A 13,656-nucleotide genomic window follows, 5' to 3' on the forward strand; every position below is an offset into this window, starting at 1 on the left:
ACAAACGCAGCCGGGCAGCATGTGCACACTCTGGGCCGAGAAAACCGTAAAACAAAACACTCTTCCCTCCAGAGTTCACAGGAATCCTGCTGATGATCCGACGACCCCGCTGACCTTTTCCCCCCTGAGGGTGATTTACTCTAGCAGCTGTGTTTTCTATTAAATAGAGGAGGTGTGGGGTGTTCCTGACAACCCCCGTTACAACCTTACAACAGTCTGTGTCTGACTGGTGAACGTTTGGGGGAGTTAAGTCCGAGGCTGCAACCACAAGGATACAAACGATGCACTGAGGGTAAGGCCATCTTGGCACTGATCTAATGTGTGTCAATAAAACTCATTACCACCATTAAGCAATGAGGTGGGGTTGGGTGAACCTGCCAGATTTTATGTATCAACCCCATTTGTAATCTTGGCTGTCAATTCAAGGGAGCTGCATGGAGAATCAATCCCCGAATGGGGCTGTTTCTACAACAGTTGTTTGTTGCAAGTGAAGGGGGGTTGGAGCTGCTATTTCATTTAATAAATTAGAATGCAATTCATCTCGATAAAAAAAGAAATAAATGACCATTCAGCCATGTACAGTAGCTATTACAGAGGCATTATAAGAGAGCAAGGAAGTGTAAGAGAGAGTGAGTGTGTCTGAGCGTGAGGAAGCGGAGAGGCCGCATGCCGTACTGACATCACCGCAGCTGTGCTGAGTGGGCTCATACAAAACGCCCACACATGGCTCACATCCGACAGCGGCAGTCATCAAACATTAGCCCAAAGTGGCAATCTTTACAGAGTGCTCCGAGGCTCATTTCAACCCTCTGCTCTATGTAAATCAAAGACTGGATATTAGGTGCGTTTTTAACATCCACGCTGGCCGGGAGCCAATTTTATTCTCAGGTTTTTTTTCCCCTCTCTCTCTCTCCCTCTCTCTCCTAAACAGGGACGGGACACATCTGTAGCTGCAGACTCGACATCACCAGTACGGCTCTCCTGAGAGCAACCATCTTTGCTTAAAGCAGCACTTTGCTCTTTAGCTGAGGCCAGCAGCTAGCATAATTCACTCGGTTAGTCTGTCCCAAAAAATTTGGGGGGGAAATGTTTGCACAGCTGTGAGGTACAGAAACTTAATTTGAGTTTCTCAGGTAGGCAAACTATTGTTGTTGTTCCCTGTTCTAATCCCGAGCCAAATCAATTACATCTCATCTGGTCTGTCACTGCATATTATCATCGGTAATTTTATCCACACCATCATTTTAAATAGTTCCTGAAAACCCATTGCATTCGACAAACCTCACTAGTAACATGCAACGCAATTATTTTTATTGATTAACGCTTTGTACTCTGCATTAAAAATGGTCGGCCAGTGCCTATGTTGGTATTTTTGCTTATTGTGATGTCATTTCTTGTGTATCTTCAAAGGCTTCATATCTCTAAAATCTGTACAACCTAAGATAAAACACTATGTAACGTAATGATGTCATCATAAGCGTGCAACGTGATGACGCGAAAGACAGAAGCCTTAGATTTCGGCTGCAAAAAGAATGAATGTTCTAGCTATTATGGTTTTTATTTTTAAATCAATTTAAACAGGATCATGCAAACAAACAAGCAACGATCCAGGTCCCTTTTTGAAGGGTTAACACAGTGAATCAATAGCAATATGTCCAAAAATATTTGGCAGCCAAAGTATTCTGCGATTGTTTAATGTGTAAAGAAAACAATTAAAAATTTGGCATGTATGTTAGTGATAGTGATTTCATAGAGCTTTAAAAATAGCTGAGCTAGTGGTGATGCCCATGGATACACAGATCTGTCTAACTTTGCACAGAAGCATGTGCTTTGAAAAAGGAAAACATAAAAAAAAACTTTCAACAGAAGGCTTCTAGGATAGGAGCTGTCTGCCCTACCGCCCAAACTGAGTTCAAGTGTTAATTTCACAAGTTAAACAAAGTTCAGTGCTGTTCAACTGTAGCACTGTGAGTGTCTAAGCAACAATAATCCAGAGTGCTTACTTATGCAAATTAGAGATCCCTTTGAATATTAGCGGGGAAATTAGTATTCCGGTTGCAAATTGAAATTTAGAGCAGAGATACCCTCGGGAGGCTCTAAAGCTTTGGCAGAAAATCCTTTCCTCTACATAAATAAACCAGAAGAGGGACCAGGTTTGTTTAAACCACCACCCTGTCTAGAGTCTGAAAGAAAGCTTCAACTTTACACCATCCATTCACAACTATTGATCTGCTGTGTGTGGGCTGTTAACAGCAGCATATACTGTACATGGAGAGGAAAGTTCAAGAAAACAATTAAGATTACTGTACTATGTAGGTTATAACAGTCCACACAGCCCCACACTTGGCTCAGGTATTTAACAAATCAAAACAAACATATCTCACTGCTCAAGCCGAAGACAACCTGAAAATACACATTACTTTTTAATGACACTAACATTACTCTCCTGATATCTTCCTCTGCAAAACAGATGGGAGGATGACACATTCGATAATGTGATACTTTATTGATCCCAGCAGGGATTCAGTGTCTTGCTTCAGGACACTCCAGCTCAGTGGATGCTTGCCAAGCTAAGGGCTTGAACCCTGGGTTTTCTAGCAAAACAACCCATTTACATAAACGAGAGAACAGAATACTAGAAGGACATCTTCATCTATGGCCTCCCAAATCACTACAGAGATGAATTAGCCTCTCTGACACATAATACTGCTTCAAAAAGACAGGATTTACTGCCTACTACTGCAAGGGACTGCCTTAAACTGCATACAGGTGTACTAGGGGTGTAACAAAACATTGAGTATCGCGATATTATGTATCGATTCTAATAAACACTATTGATTTTTAATTAATAGTTTACATGCAAAAATTAACTTAGTCAATACTTTATATCATTTGCAAAGAGATGCACTCTCTCAGTGTATGTGTCCTCTCAAAGTAGTACTATGATGTTGGATGTTACAGGCACTGTGATAAATGCTGATCCCACTATTCTGATTGTATAAAAAGTGCATTTTTATGAAAGGGTAATATTAAATAGTTCCTAAATAACTGTGCCTTACCTATTGTGCTGGTTAAACCAGGTTGAAGGAAGCTACTAAAACATATGATAACTAAAATGTTACTTTATGTGCTGTAAAGTTTAGACAAACTAAAGCAAATGGCTTAACAATTTGGCAGAGCGAATAGATTTGCTAAATGTTGCATCTGTTTGGGGAGAAACTTCCATTAGACCACTAAAAACTATCAAACAATCAATGAAATTTAAGATTTAAATGCCGTCCGAGCAATTTAATTATCCAAATCGGAATAAGCCAGCGGGCTGATCACTTCATTGGTTTAGAGTGAGTCGCACATCCCAATATCCTCGGCTCTAATGAGCACCCCAGGGCTGGAATAAAGAGCACTGTGACTCCGATAGTGCTTCTCAACAACCTAAGTCCTATTCAAAACACAATCATTACAGACAGAAATGGATTCAATTGCTTCAGCGCTTTGCCGACACTTCAACTAGAGCTGAAATCTCAAAAAGCAGGCCTGTGGTTAGAGCATTATGTTCTCATGACATCATCATCGCATATTTACTATGTAAACTACGAAACAATGAGCCTATAATGAGCATGCCCTGCACTGCCTACGCCTTCTCGTGTCATCTTTCACTGGAGTTAATCCGGTCAGAAGTTGAATTGACACCTGACCTGTTTCATCTTCCTCTATTGACACAGGGCTAGTATAACCACATGGGAGTTGAATGAACATTTACATGCATGAGCTGTAAAATCAGACGGTCCATGTGTCTCTTTATAGCCGTGCTACACAGACAGCTCTCGCTGTTGCCATGCAACTATAAGCCCTGATGAATCAGGGGTCCGACTTGCTGAAAGTTCAAATATTTTTGACTTCTTGTTCTTTGGCTCTCGGTTCTGAAACCTTGCTAAGCTCTCGGTGCTGCCTGCGATGCAAAAGCACATCTTTAAATAATGAGAAGAGGAAGGCAGAGCTGAAAAGGGGGGATCCCACTGGACAAGGAGCCTACAGTATGTTGGTACTTTAATGTGCAATCACACAGTGCCTAAAAAAAATCTAAACTGTACTTTATAGTACACTATCACAGAGACAGGTGACTTGAAAACACTAATCAAGAAGACACTATGGGGAAAATCAGATCAAAAGGTCAATATAAAGTCCATAACTTCATACAAAACAACTTTCTCCAAATTACATCACTGACCGTCACCCTAAACATGTCCTTCTGTACAATCCGAGTTTACAGGAGATGATTTCTGAACAGCGATGGCGGCCCCAATAATCTCAATCCCACCCAGCCAGGCTGCTCCGCACCGACACAAGCCGTTCAGGGACAATAATAAACAACTTCTCTGGGCAACAATAGAAGGAGGGACGGGCTGCATAATAGGGTTTATGGACAAGTTTGAAAGGAGCCGAGGTCAAAGGTTGGCGAGGGACACGCGAGTATACAACAGCACCAAGATCGTACAACAACGGGAGACAAATCGCCATGACAACTCTTACATTATATGCAGGAAGTAAAGGACTAACTAACTATAACAAAGTTAGAGTTAGATCATTTCACACACTCTCAGTGAGGGAGTGGGTGATAATTTAATATGATAATTTATCAGCTTTCAAGGCAATCGTAACGTGATGAAATCATATATCGAGATATCGTGATGCACAATTACGTTATTTAAATTGATAATAACAAGAAGAAGTAACTCAAATTTCTCAGAAAATCGGATCATTTTAATTTAAAGTTCTTAATTAAATGAGAAAATACACTTTAATTTGTCACGTAATTAATTCACGCTGGACTATAAAAAAATAGGCTTTACCATTTGGTTATTTCATATAGACTATTTATTTATTGAATTACCAGAAAACATACTATATCATGATATATATTGTTATCGGGATATGAAAATACCTATATTGGGATAGAAGATTTTGTCCATACCGCCTAGCCCTACTCTCTCAATTATAGTATTTTTCAATTATTGTGCCCCAGACAATGTTGATCAAACGTTAATCTCTAAAATAAAAAAACCCTAAAAATATTTCATGTTGGTTAGACATTTTTGAACATAAGTCTCAGATTCAGTCAGAAAAGGCCAGTCAAAAAATGTTCATTTAAGATGGATGAAATAAAGTAATGAAAGTCTGGAGGAGGTCTTCATTGACATAGGCCAAAACATCATCCTGCCTTCAGTCCATTTTGAGTAAAGATAATTCTTGCTATACGCCAAAATGGCCTGGCTTCTGTTGCAAGACATACTTAGGCTAAAATGTAAGAGCAGGAATATTCTCTAACCAGAAAAAATAACATTGAATAGGGGGTTTATGGTGGTTTCCTGTGGCTATAAAGCATTTCCATTTCGAATTTTAATTAATTAACATCCTCAGCACTACCTTAGGTCGTGGACAACATGGCAGACAGTTGAACTTTACAGTAAAACATGAGATTAAAAACAAAGTGGGAGGTGGCAGAGTGCTGCAGTCAATGCCTGCTGGCCTTATTTATATCCTCAGCCTCAGGGCCATCCCATTCCCAACTCCACTTGTCTCCATTGATCTGCCTCAGCCTCCCTCTCCCTCCCACCTCAGGGCTGAGGAAAAATGATCCCCTCCCACCCCCAACCCCCTTCTTCCTGCAACACCGGGACTCAACACACTTGATCCATCAACTGCAGTTTCACGAAAGAAGTGGCAGGATGAGAGGGATTTTCTGGTCTTTTCTGTGACATCTCGCTTCTTTACTAAAGCTTAAAGACAGACTATTGTTCACTTGTGTATTATCTACTCTTCTACTGACCTGTCTGGACTGTGTGACCATACCGACCCTGCTCAAAAAACACTCAAGAAGTATTTGCCAACACTGTATTTCTCTGTGTTTGTTTAGGGTTGCAGAGAGTAACCAAACTGATGGAGGTTACTACATTTTGGCTATGGTATTATTAACCTCTGTAAATGTGGAGGACATACAGTTGCAGAAAATACATTGTATAGAAGCTGGCATCTATTGCACACCTTATATGGAAAACTCTGCTCATCTGACAGCTAAGGTGGATAAATCTTACTGGCAAAAAATAATTGAAATAATTGTTTGAGTGCCTAGGGTCAAGCAAAGTAAATACAAACAGGGAAAAACACCTTTTCATCTATCTTTTATAATGGCTTCCCTGCATTTACTACCTTAGTTGATTTGTATTGTCAAATTAAACCCTACAAACTTGTAGATGCACTATTTCCACACTCCCCAGTGGCTCCTCGCATCCGTTACTGGGACTTCAAGGTCCTGGACCAGCCATCAATTAGTAACCAAGACAACAGGAAGTCCCAGGATATAGAACAGGGCCTGAGGGTCTGGAGAGACCGTGCCTCTTACCCCCCTAGAACAAACTTAATGGACCCTCAGAGCTCCAGTGAGTGATGCTTGCAGGGGGGAAGGGACTTACTGGTAGCCCAGGACTGTGATGGGGCTTCCCACCTCCCTTCCAGCAGGAAAACAATCACACAGAAGGAACATGCATACTGTGGCAGTTTTTAATTTTGATGGCACCTTTAACCTTTGCTTCTCATGGTTTAAATGTGCATCTGTTTGTATGAAAACATAAGCACCTCACTGTTGTATCAAAAAAGTTATGTCTACTCTGACTGACATTCAAAGAGGGTTTGACCGGTTTGCCAGTTTGCATATGCAGGTATGACTCCTGTCAAACAGGGGGATTAGGAGAAGGGAAATGCAGACACTTTAGATGTGCAGAAATGTGATTCTTCTACATATCTGTGTCTAAAACACCGTCTGTCACCTAAGAATGATAATTTATTTTGCAACTGCAATAAATGGTATTGTCCTACAGTAAGAACTTGGGAGTTGTTTCAACTGTACAGTATCTTTAAGCAAAGTAGAATGACACCAAGACCTGTACTACTCCATAGGTTAATTCACTTTCCTGCATGGAGGTCGTGTTGTCATTCACAGTCTGCAACTCCTAATATATTATGTTTGTTTGTTTGTTTGTTTATCAAGATCCTAATTAGCTTTTGCATAGCAGCAGCTATCCTTCCTGGGGTCCACATAGTTAACATGGTGACAATAAAAAAATACACATTCACATTACTCATCATACTCTAACATAACACATCGTAAAATACAAGTCAACTGTAAATAAAACTATAACAACTGACACAGATTAAATAACAAAAACACAAAGAAAATAGAGCGGCTCCGACTGAATCTATCATGATCTAACGGATAAATAAATTAATTTAACACAGAATGCCCATAATACCCTTACACACCCAAGAATACTTATTAATTACTAAAGTTTCTTCTTAAGTAATGCTCTTTTAGTGTTTTTTTTAAAAACCATATATATCACTTTGTTGTGTAATAAGATTTGGGAGTGAATTCAATTCTTGCATTGCTCTGTATATTGCTGTTCGTTGACCTGATTTGGTTTTGGATCTTGGTAGAGTAAAACAACCTGCAGCAGCATGCCTTGTGGAATAGTTGTGTGTATCTGTACTAAAGGATAGTTTTTTGTAAAAAAAAAAAAATCCTTAACACTTTGGAGTGAAAACCGTTATGGACACGTAATTCATAGATAGATCGATAGATCGATAGATCGATAGATCGATAGATCGATAGATCGATAGATAGATAGATACTTTATTGATCCCAGGGGAAATTAAGTTTCCAGCATCACAGTTCCATAGTGCAATACATGTTAGTAAAAAGGCAGTAAAAAAGTTAGTAGTGGAAAGTACAAAGTACAAAAAAATATACCAGATATAAAAATACAAGGAGATGAAGAAAACTGTGAAAACTGAATATAGTGCAGGGTAACAGCTGTCATTGTAGTATCCACATAATAAATAACATTTCATCAAGTCATCCTCTCCACAGATGATGACATAATGCACCTCAGAAGGCATGTGGTCGTATGTAATTGTGTGCTTGCTATTAAACCAAACATAAAGTCACTGCACTTTGAGGGGTGACCTCATCTCACCCACCCAGTGAACTTTACCCTTGAAACCCCTGCAGGCCTACATAACAGTACCCAGCCAATTAAGCATGGCCCCATCCAGCTGTGCTTGAGTGGCAAATGGAGAGTGTGCACAAAACAACAGAGAAAATGATGCAAAACACTACAAAATTGTGATTTTGGACAACACAATATGAGGAAAAAATCTATGTGAAATACTAACTGAGACTTTTAGAAACAAGAAGAAAATATAAATAATATCACTTTATAATAGAATAATGGTTTAACCATTTACCCCCTTTGTTATAAATATGACAGTAACTAAAATCTATTATGTATGTTCCATTTTCTGTAAGCAATACTTAGCTAATATACAATTATTTTGAAAATATTATTTAATTTTTCCTGTTTATTTTGGGGGATTCAACCTTTCCACCACCTACAAACTATAAAATATATTTTACAAAAAAAAAAAAGACTAATTTAAAAAAACAAAACAGTACCCAGCCAATTAAGCATGGGCCCCTTGCAGTTGTATACAAACGTGTACAAAAACAACAGAGAAAATTATGCAAAACACCAGAAATATTTAAAGACAAGCAAACACAAGGGGAAGACCAAAAAAATAACTAACAAAAACAAAAGTTTGAGCTAAATAAATAGGTACTAAAAAGGTACTAATAAAATAAAAAAGTACCCAGCCAATTAAGCATGGCCCCTTGCAGCTGTGCTGAGCTGTGCAAAACAGAGTGTGCACAAAACAACAGAGAAAATGATGCACAAAATTGTGTAAAAAAAAATAGATATTAAAAGACAAAAGCAAACACAAGGGGAAGACCACAAAATTTACTAACAAAAACAAAAGTTTGAGCTAAATAAATAGGTACTAAATAGGTACTAATAATAAAAAAAACAGTACCCAGCCAATTAAGCATGGCCCCTTGCAGCTGAGCTGTGCAAAGCAGAGTGTGCACAAAACAACAGAGAAAATGATGCACAAAACAGAGAAAATGATGCACAAAACAGAGAAAATGATGCACAAAACAGAGAAAATGATGCACAAAATACTGCAAAAAAAAATAATAATTTAAAAAACAAAAGCAAACACAAGAGGGAAGTAATAAATGACTTACTTTCCAATCACCTCGCACAGCTCGTAGACATCCTCGAACAGCACGTCGTCGTCCGCCATGGTCATCCAGATAACGGAGGAGGATGCTCTCCTCAAGGTAGCCAATAAACCTGCTTATTAATGTGCCAACACACCTCGTGTTTATTAAAAACCCTAAAATGTCAATTAGTGGTCCACTCAGAAGAGTCAGAGTTAGCCTGCTAGCCACATTAGCTGTCACTCTGCGGCCCCACCTTCTCTCTAGCTAGCCACCTAGCTCAGTAACCACAGAGCAGACCCCGGGGCGTGGAGATTTCCTTTGCATGCCTCGGGTTTGTATCTCTCTGTCGGGTACTGCCAGCAGACACCGGGCTCACTCAGCGGCATCCACGAAGCCGAAGATGCTCTAGCTGGGTTAATACGAGCTAGCTGGCTTGTCGATGGAATGGGATAACCGGTTGGCTAGCGACCGTTGGCTAGCGACGGTTGGCTAGCGACCGTTATAGCCGTTAGTGCACACCCAGTGTATATATCACAGATGGCTTCTTATCCCAAACTGTGTGTCCAATATGCTTCAGCTTCCAGAGCCCAAACTGAACACCTTCATGTCGACGACGTTGCAATCACCGTGTCGTGAATATTGAGATTATATCCAACATCCAACATAAAACCGTTGCTCCGGTTCCCTACGATGGCTGGCTTTGACTGGCTGTTTCCTCCCGACTTCCAGAAATGCCAAGGCTCCTCCTCTCCATCGTCCAGGAAACTGGGCCGGACAGAGCCAAAATGGCGCCTGAGAGAAGGGGGTACCAGACCACACCCGTATGTTAGCGTAGCCGGAGCCAAAATGGTGTACGGTAGGGGGGCTGAATTAGGCGCAGTTTCCTAATCTCCTCCAACGGTTGCATTAGTGATGTGTCGGTTAAGAACGAGTCGGTTCAAAGAGCCGGTTCAAAGAGCCGGCTCTTATAAGTGATCGATAAGAGCCGGCTCCCGTCCGAGAGCCGTTTTATTTATTTTATTTAAAGGGATTATTTGTAACTTTTTAAGCGTATGAATGTACCGGGTTGCGCTCGCATATGCACGCTCGCGTGTGGCCGGAGTCACTGCTCCTCTGTCTGCCTTCACTCACACATCGTGCGTTCCCGCTGTCTCGCTCCACCTTTAGATGTGAACGCGCGCTCATTCCACACTGCAGAAGAGTTAGTTTAGCTCTGAGAATATCTAGTGAATGTACAGTGGACGTTTGGGCAGAAATAAATGCTGCAGCTCCTCCAGACCAACAGAGGTTTTCCGTGTCTTGTGAAGTGACGGGGCTCCGCAGCGAGAAACGTTATCGTCTCTAACCGGGTACCGGTGTCTCCCCTGTTCACTCCAGCTGCGGTCGGGAGACGACAACATTTCTTTTCCTGCTGAAGCAGGAAAAGCTAACACTAGGATCAGCATTGATTCATGGAGAGACCTTCGTCTGGTCAGCTAACATTACTGCCAAGCAGGTGAAATATCTATTTAGAGCGAGCAAGCGCGTGCCTGGCGCTGACTTTCGTTGACTAAACAGCCACAGGTGTCGCTGTTAACAAGCATTTCTGAAAGTTACAAATAGTCCCTTTAAGGGAACGATAATGGTACGTGTCCACAGGCTCCGTGCTTTCCACGCTTCCCATTCATTGTCTATGTAAGCAGCGTGATTCGAGAAACGGAGCGCCACGACGCCCGCTCCTCATTTGCATAAAGTTGAGGGCAAGTCTACTTTATGCAAATCACAGGGCGTCCGACGCAACTCGCCGCCTCTCGAAACTCCCGAGAATCTTTTAAAATAAACGTTGTCGATCCAAAATAAAGACTGATTCAGCAACTGCACGGCTTATTTCTCGCCTCAAATGTTTTCAGAAACACATTTCGGTGAACTATTTTTGTGAAATAAGAGAAGAAAGTTTCCAAACGAGCCTCCATACTGTAGCTGGGAGCAGCAGCCCACGGAGGGAAAGCGTTCATCCAATCAGGTGGGGAGTGCCTTGTGTCTAGTGACAGCCCACCAAGCGTCCAATGCTGGGAAGCGTCGTGTCCTCTCGCGATACCAAACGCCCCTGTGGACACGTACCATAAGAGCCGGCTCCAGTCCGAAAGCCGTTTTTTTTTCTTTCTTTCTTTATTTAATTCAAGGCAGAATGATAGGACGATCTTCTCCGCACCACAGGCACTCCATGCACTGACTGTGACTGAATCTTGTGTTAATGACGTCCATGCGACCAATCAGGTGATGACAGACAATGATCATACCATCAAGCAGGGAGGGGCGGAGGTGCGCGGTGTGCTGACTGTCTACAGGTACAGAGCAGGAGGGAGAGGAGGAGAGAAAGAGAGAGAGGAGTGCGGTGCGCGAATAGCAGACAAGATGAGTGACAGTCGGAATCGAAGCAGCACGTTATGGTATTCTGGAAATTATAAGGTTTAGTATAATTATATTGAATAATTTATGTGATATATGTGCACACATACTAATCATAGGTCAAAACAGCGCTAAATTTGACTGGAGCCGAAAGAGCCGGCTCTTCTTGGTGAGCTGAGCCAAATGATCTGGCTCAGTAAAAAGAGCCGGAATTCCCATCACTAGGTTGCATCCAGTGTATCCCGCGCATGCGTGGACCATCCAAACCCCATCACCTTACGTCATCAACTTTCCCCTTCTCATCTCCATCCAGCACTGCTCCCCAGTAGACCACATACACACCAAAAAACTGACAATAACCTGATATTTTCAGGTGGAATTTCATTTCATTCTCACTGTGCAATATCATTTTCCACTTGTGCAATTTTGTTAATAGTCTGGTTATTGTCAATACTGTATATACTGCTCCTATTTTTATACTTCCTTCTATTTAAAATGTTAATTTTTTTGTTTCACTTTGTTTAGCTCTTTTTTTTTACTGTGTTAGCTGATGCATCTTGTTTTTTGCACTATCCCCTTTGCTGCTGTTGACCATCCAAACCCCATCACCTTACGTCATCACCTTTTCCCCTTCTCATCTCCATCTCTTTAGCATGCAGTTTATGCCTCTGTGTTGGCAGTAATAACGTATTTTCCCACATATTGACTGTCAAAAAACACATGCAATGTAAATGTGCAATAACATGTTGGTCACTTTTGTGTCACTTTTGCAATGTAAATACTGTAAATCTACTGTCACATATGTGCAATAACATGCTGATCACTCTGTGCAATAATTATATGATGCTGTGCAATAATTATATAATTATCTGACGGACACTTTCTGCAATTATCTGGTAAAACTGTAATCTGGCAAAACTGTCATCTCTTTTTTTATTGTATTATCTTTTCATTAGCACCTATGGGGTTGTCACAATCTAATTTCGTTGTACTACGCAATGACAATAAAGGGCTTGAATCTTGAATCTTGAAATAAACAGATGTATCTCACACAGTATATAAAAAAGGGAAGATTGCAAATTCCCATGGGTCCTTTAGGGAGGTTCCTCAGTAAAATAAGGGACTATATTATTTAATTAATTTGACACTTGGCAATGAGATGGTGACAAAGGTTGGAAATTGTATTATTATCTAGCAAGTCTTTTCCTCTTATGAACATTTTTGGCAAAAAATCTGGAGAATTTTCTCTGGAGAACTGTGTTAGAGGCGATTAGTGTGTAATAATGTGAGGATTAAGTTTCATGTAATCTGTCTACAGGCAGGTGTAGGAGCTCCTGTGGTGCAGGTGGCAGGTGCAGGGATGGGAGCAGGTGGAATTAGCTCAGGTGTGGTGAAGACCAGCCCAGACATGTGTCGGTGACGCCCCCTTGAGGTGATGAAATGTATCCTCACACTGCTCCATTTTGGACATCCTCTAATGAAGTACATTTCAACACAATATGAAGAAAAAATGAAAAAGTGAAATACCAACTGAGACTTTTAGAAACAAGCAGAAAATAATTTCACTTTATAATAGAACAATGGTTTAACCATTTACCCTCTTTGTCATAAATATGACAGTAACTAAAATCTGTTTATGTATGTTCCATTTTCTGTAAGCAATAAAATGTGTTGCTGGAGTGGCTGAATTTAAAGTTTCTAAGTTATGATTTTATAAAGATTTATTTTTATTAGCAAAAGGCTTATTTTACAATTCAATTCCAACGTGTATCAACATTTATTTTTGTTTTTAAACAAATATTGAAACCAGAAAAATTAAATAATAATAATAATAATAATAATCACAGAGAAAGAATGTGGTAATGATATTTTATTGACAATGAACCTATCCTTGTATCAAATATACTTTTTATTATTATTTATTATTATTATTATTATTATTATTAAAAATAATAATAATAATAATAATAATAATAATAATGACTAAATGAAAATATAAAAAAATAAGATGCATTCAAAGTAATGATTGAAACAATAAAGACAAATTATTAGAAAATAAAAAAACATAAAAACATGTTTAAAAAATGTCAAAGTTATGATTTTATACAAATCTAAATGATAATTTCAAGTATAGGTCGAAATCATTTAAA

At 40.0% G+C, this 13,656-nt stretch overlaps 1 protein-coding gene across 12 annotated transcripts in view; it reads right to left on the reverse strand.

Moving 5' to 3' along the window:
• The window catches only part of LOC119483483 (peripheral plasma membrane protein CASK-like), a 53,825-nt gene extending 43,905 nt beyond the window's left edge, over positions 1 to 9,920 (reverse strand). For 2 of the 12 annotated variants that reach the window (XM_037761600.1, XM_037761594.1), the window contains exon 1: positions 9,140 to 9,920. In XM_037761600.1, the coding sequence (XP_037617528.1) occupies positions 9,140 to 9,204 (65 nt within the window). In that variant the 5' untranslated portion in view covers positions 9,205 to 9,920. The remainder of the gene's footprint in view (positions 1 to 9,139) is intronic. The other 10 variants (XM_037761599.1, XM_037761592.1, XM_037761601.1 and 7 more) reach the window with 7 other exon arrangements.
• Positions 9,921 to 13,656: the final 3,736 nt, after the last annotated feature.

The sequence above is a fragment of the Sebastes umbrosus genome, chromosome 24 (genome assembly GCF_015220745.1).
Source record: "Sebastes umbrosus isolate fSebUmb1 chromosome 24, fSebUmb1.pri, whole genome shotgun sequence".
Taxonomy (NCBI): domain Eukaryota; kingdom Metazoa; phylum Chordata; class Actinopteri; order Perciformes; family Sebastidae; genus Sebastes; species Sebastes umbrosus.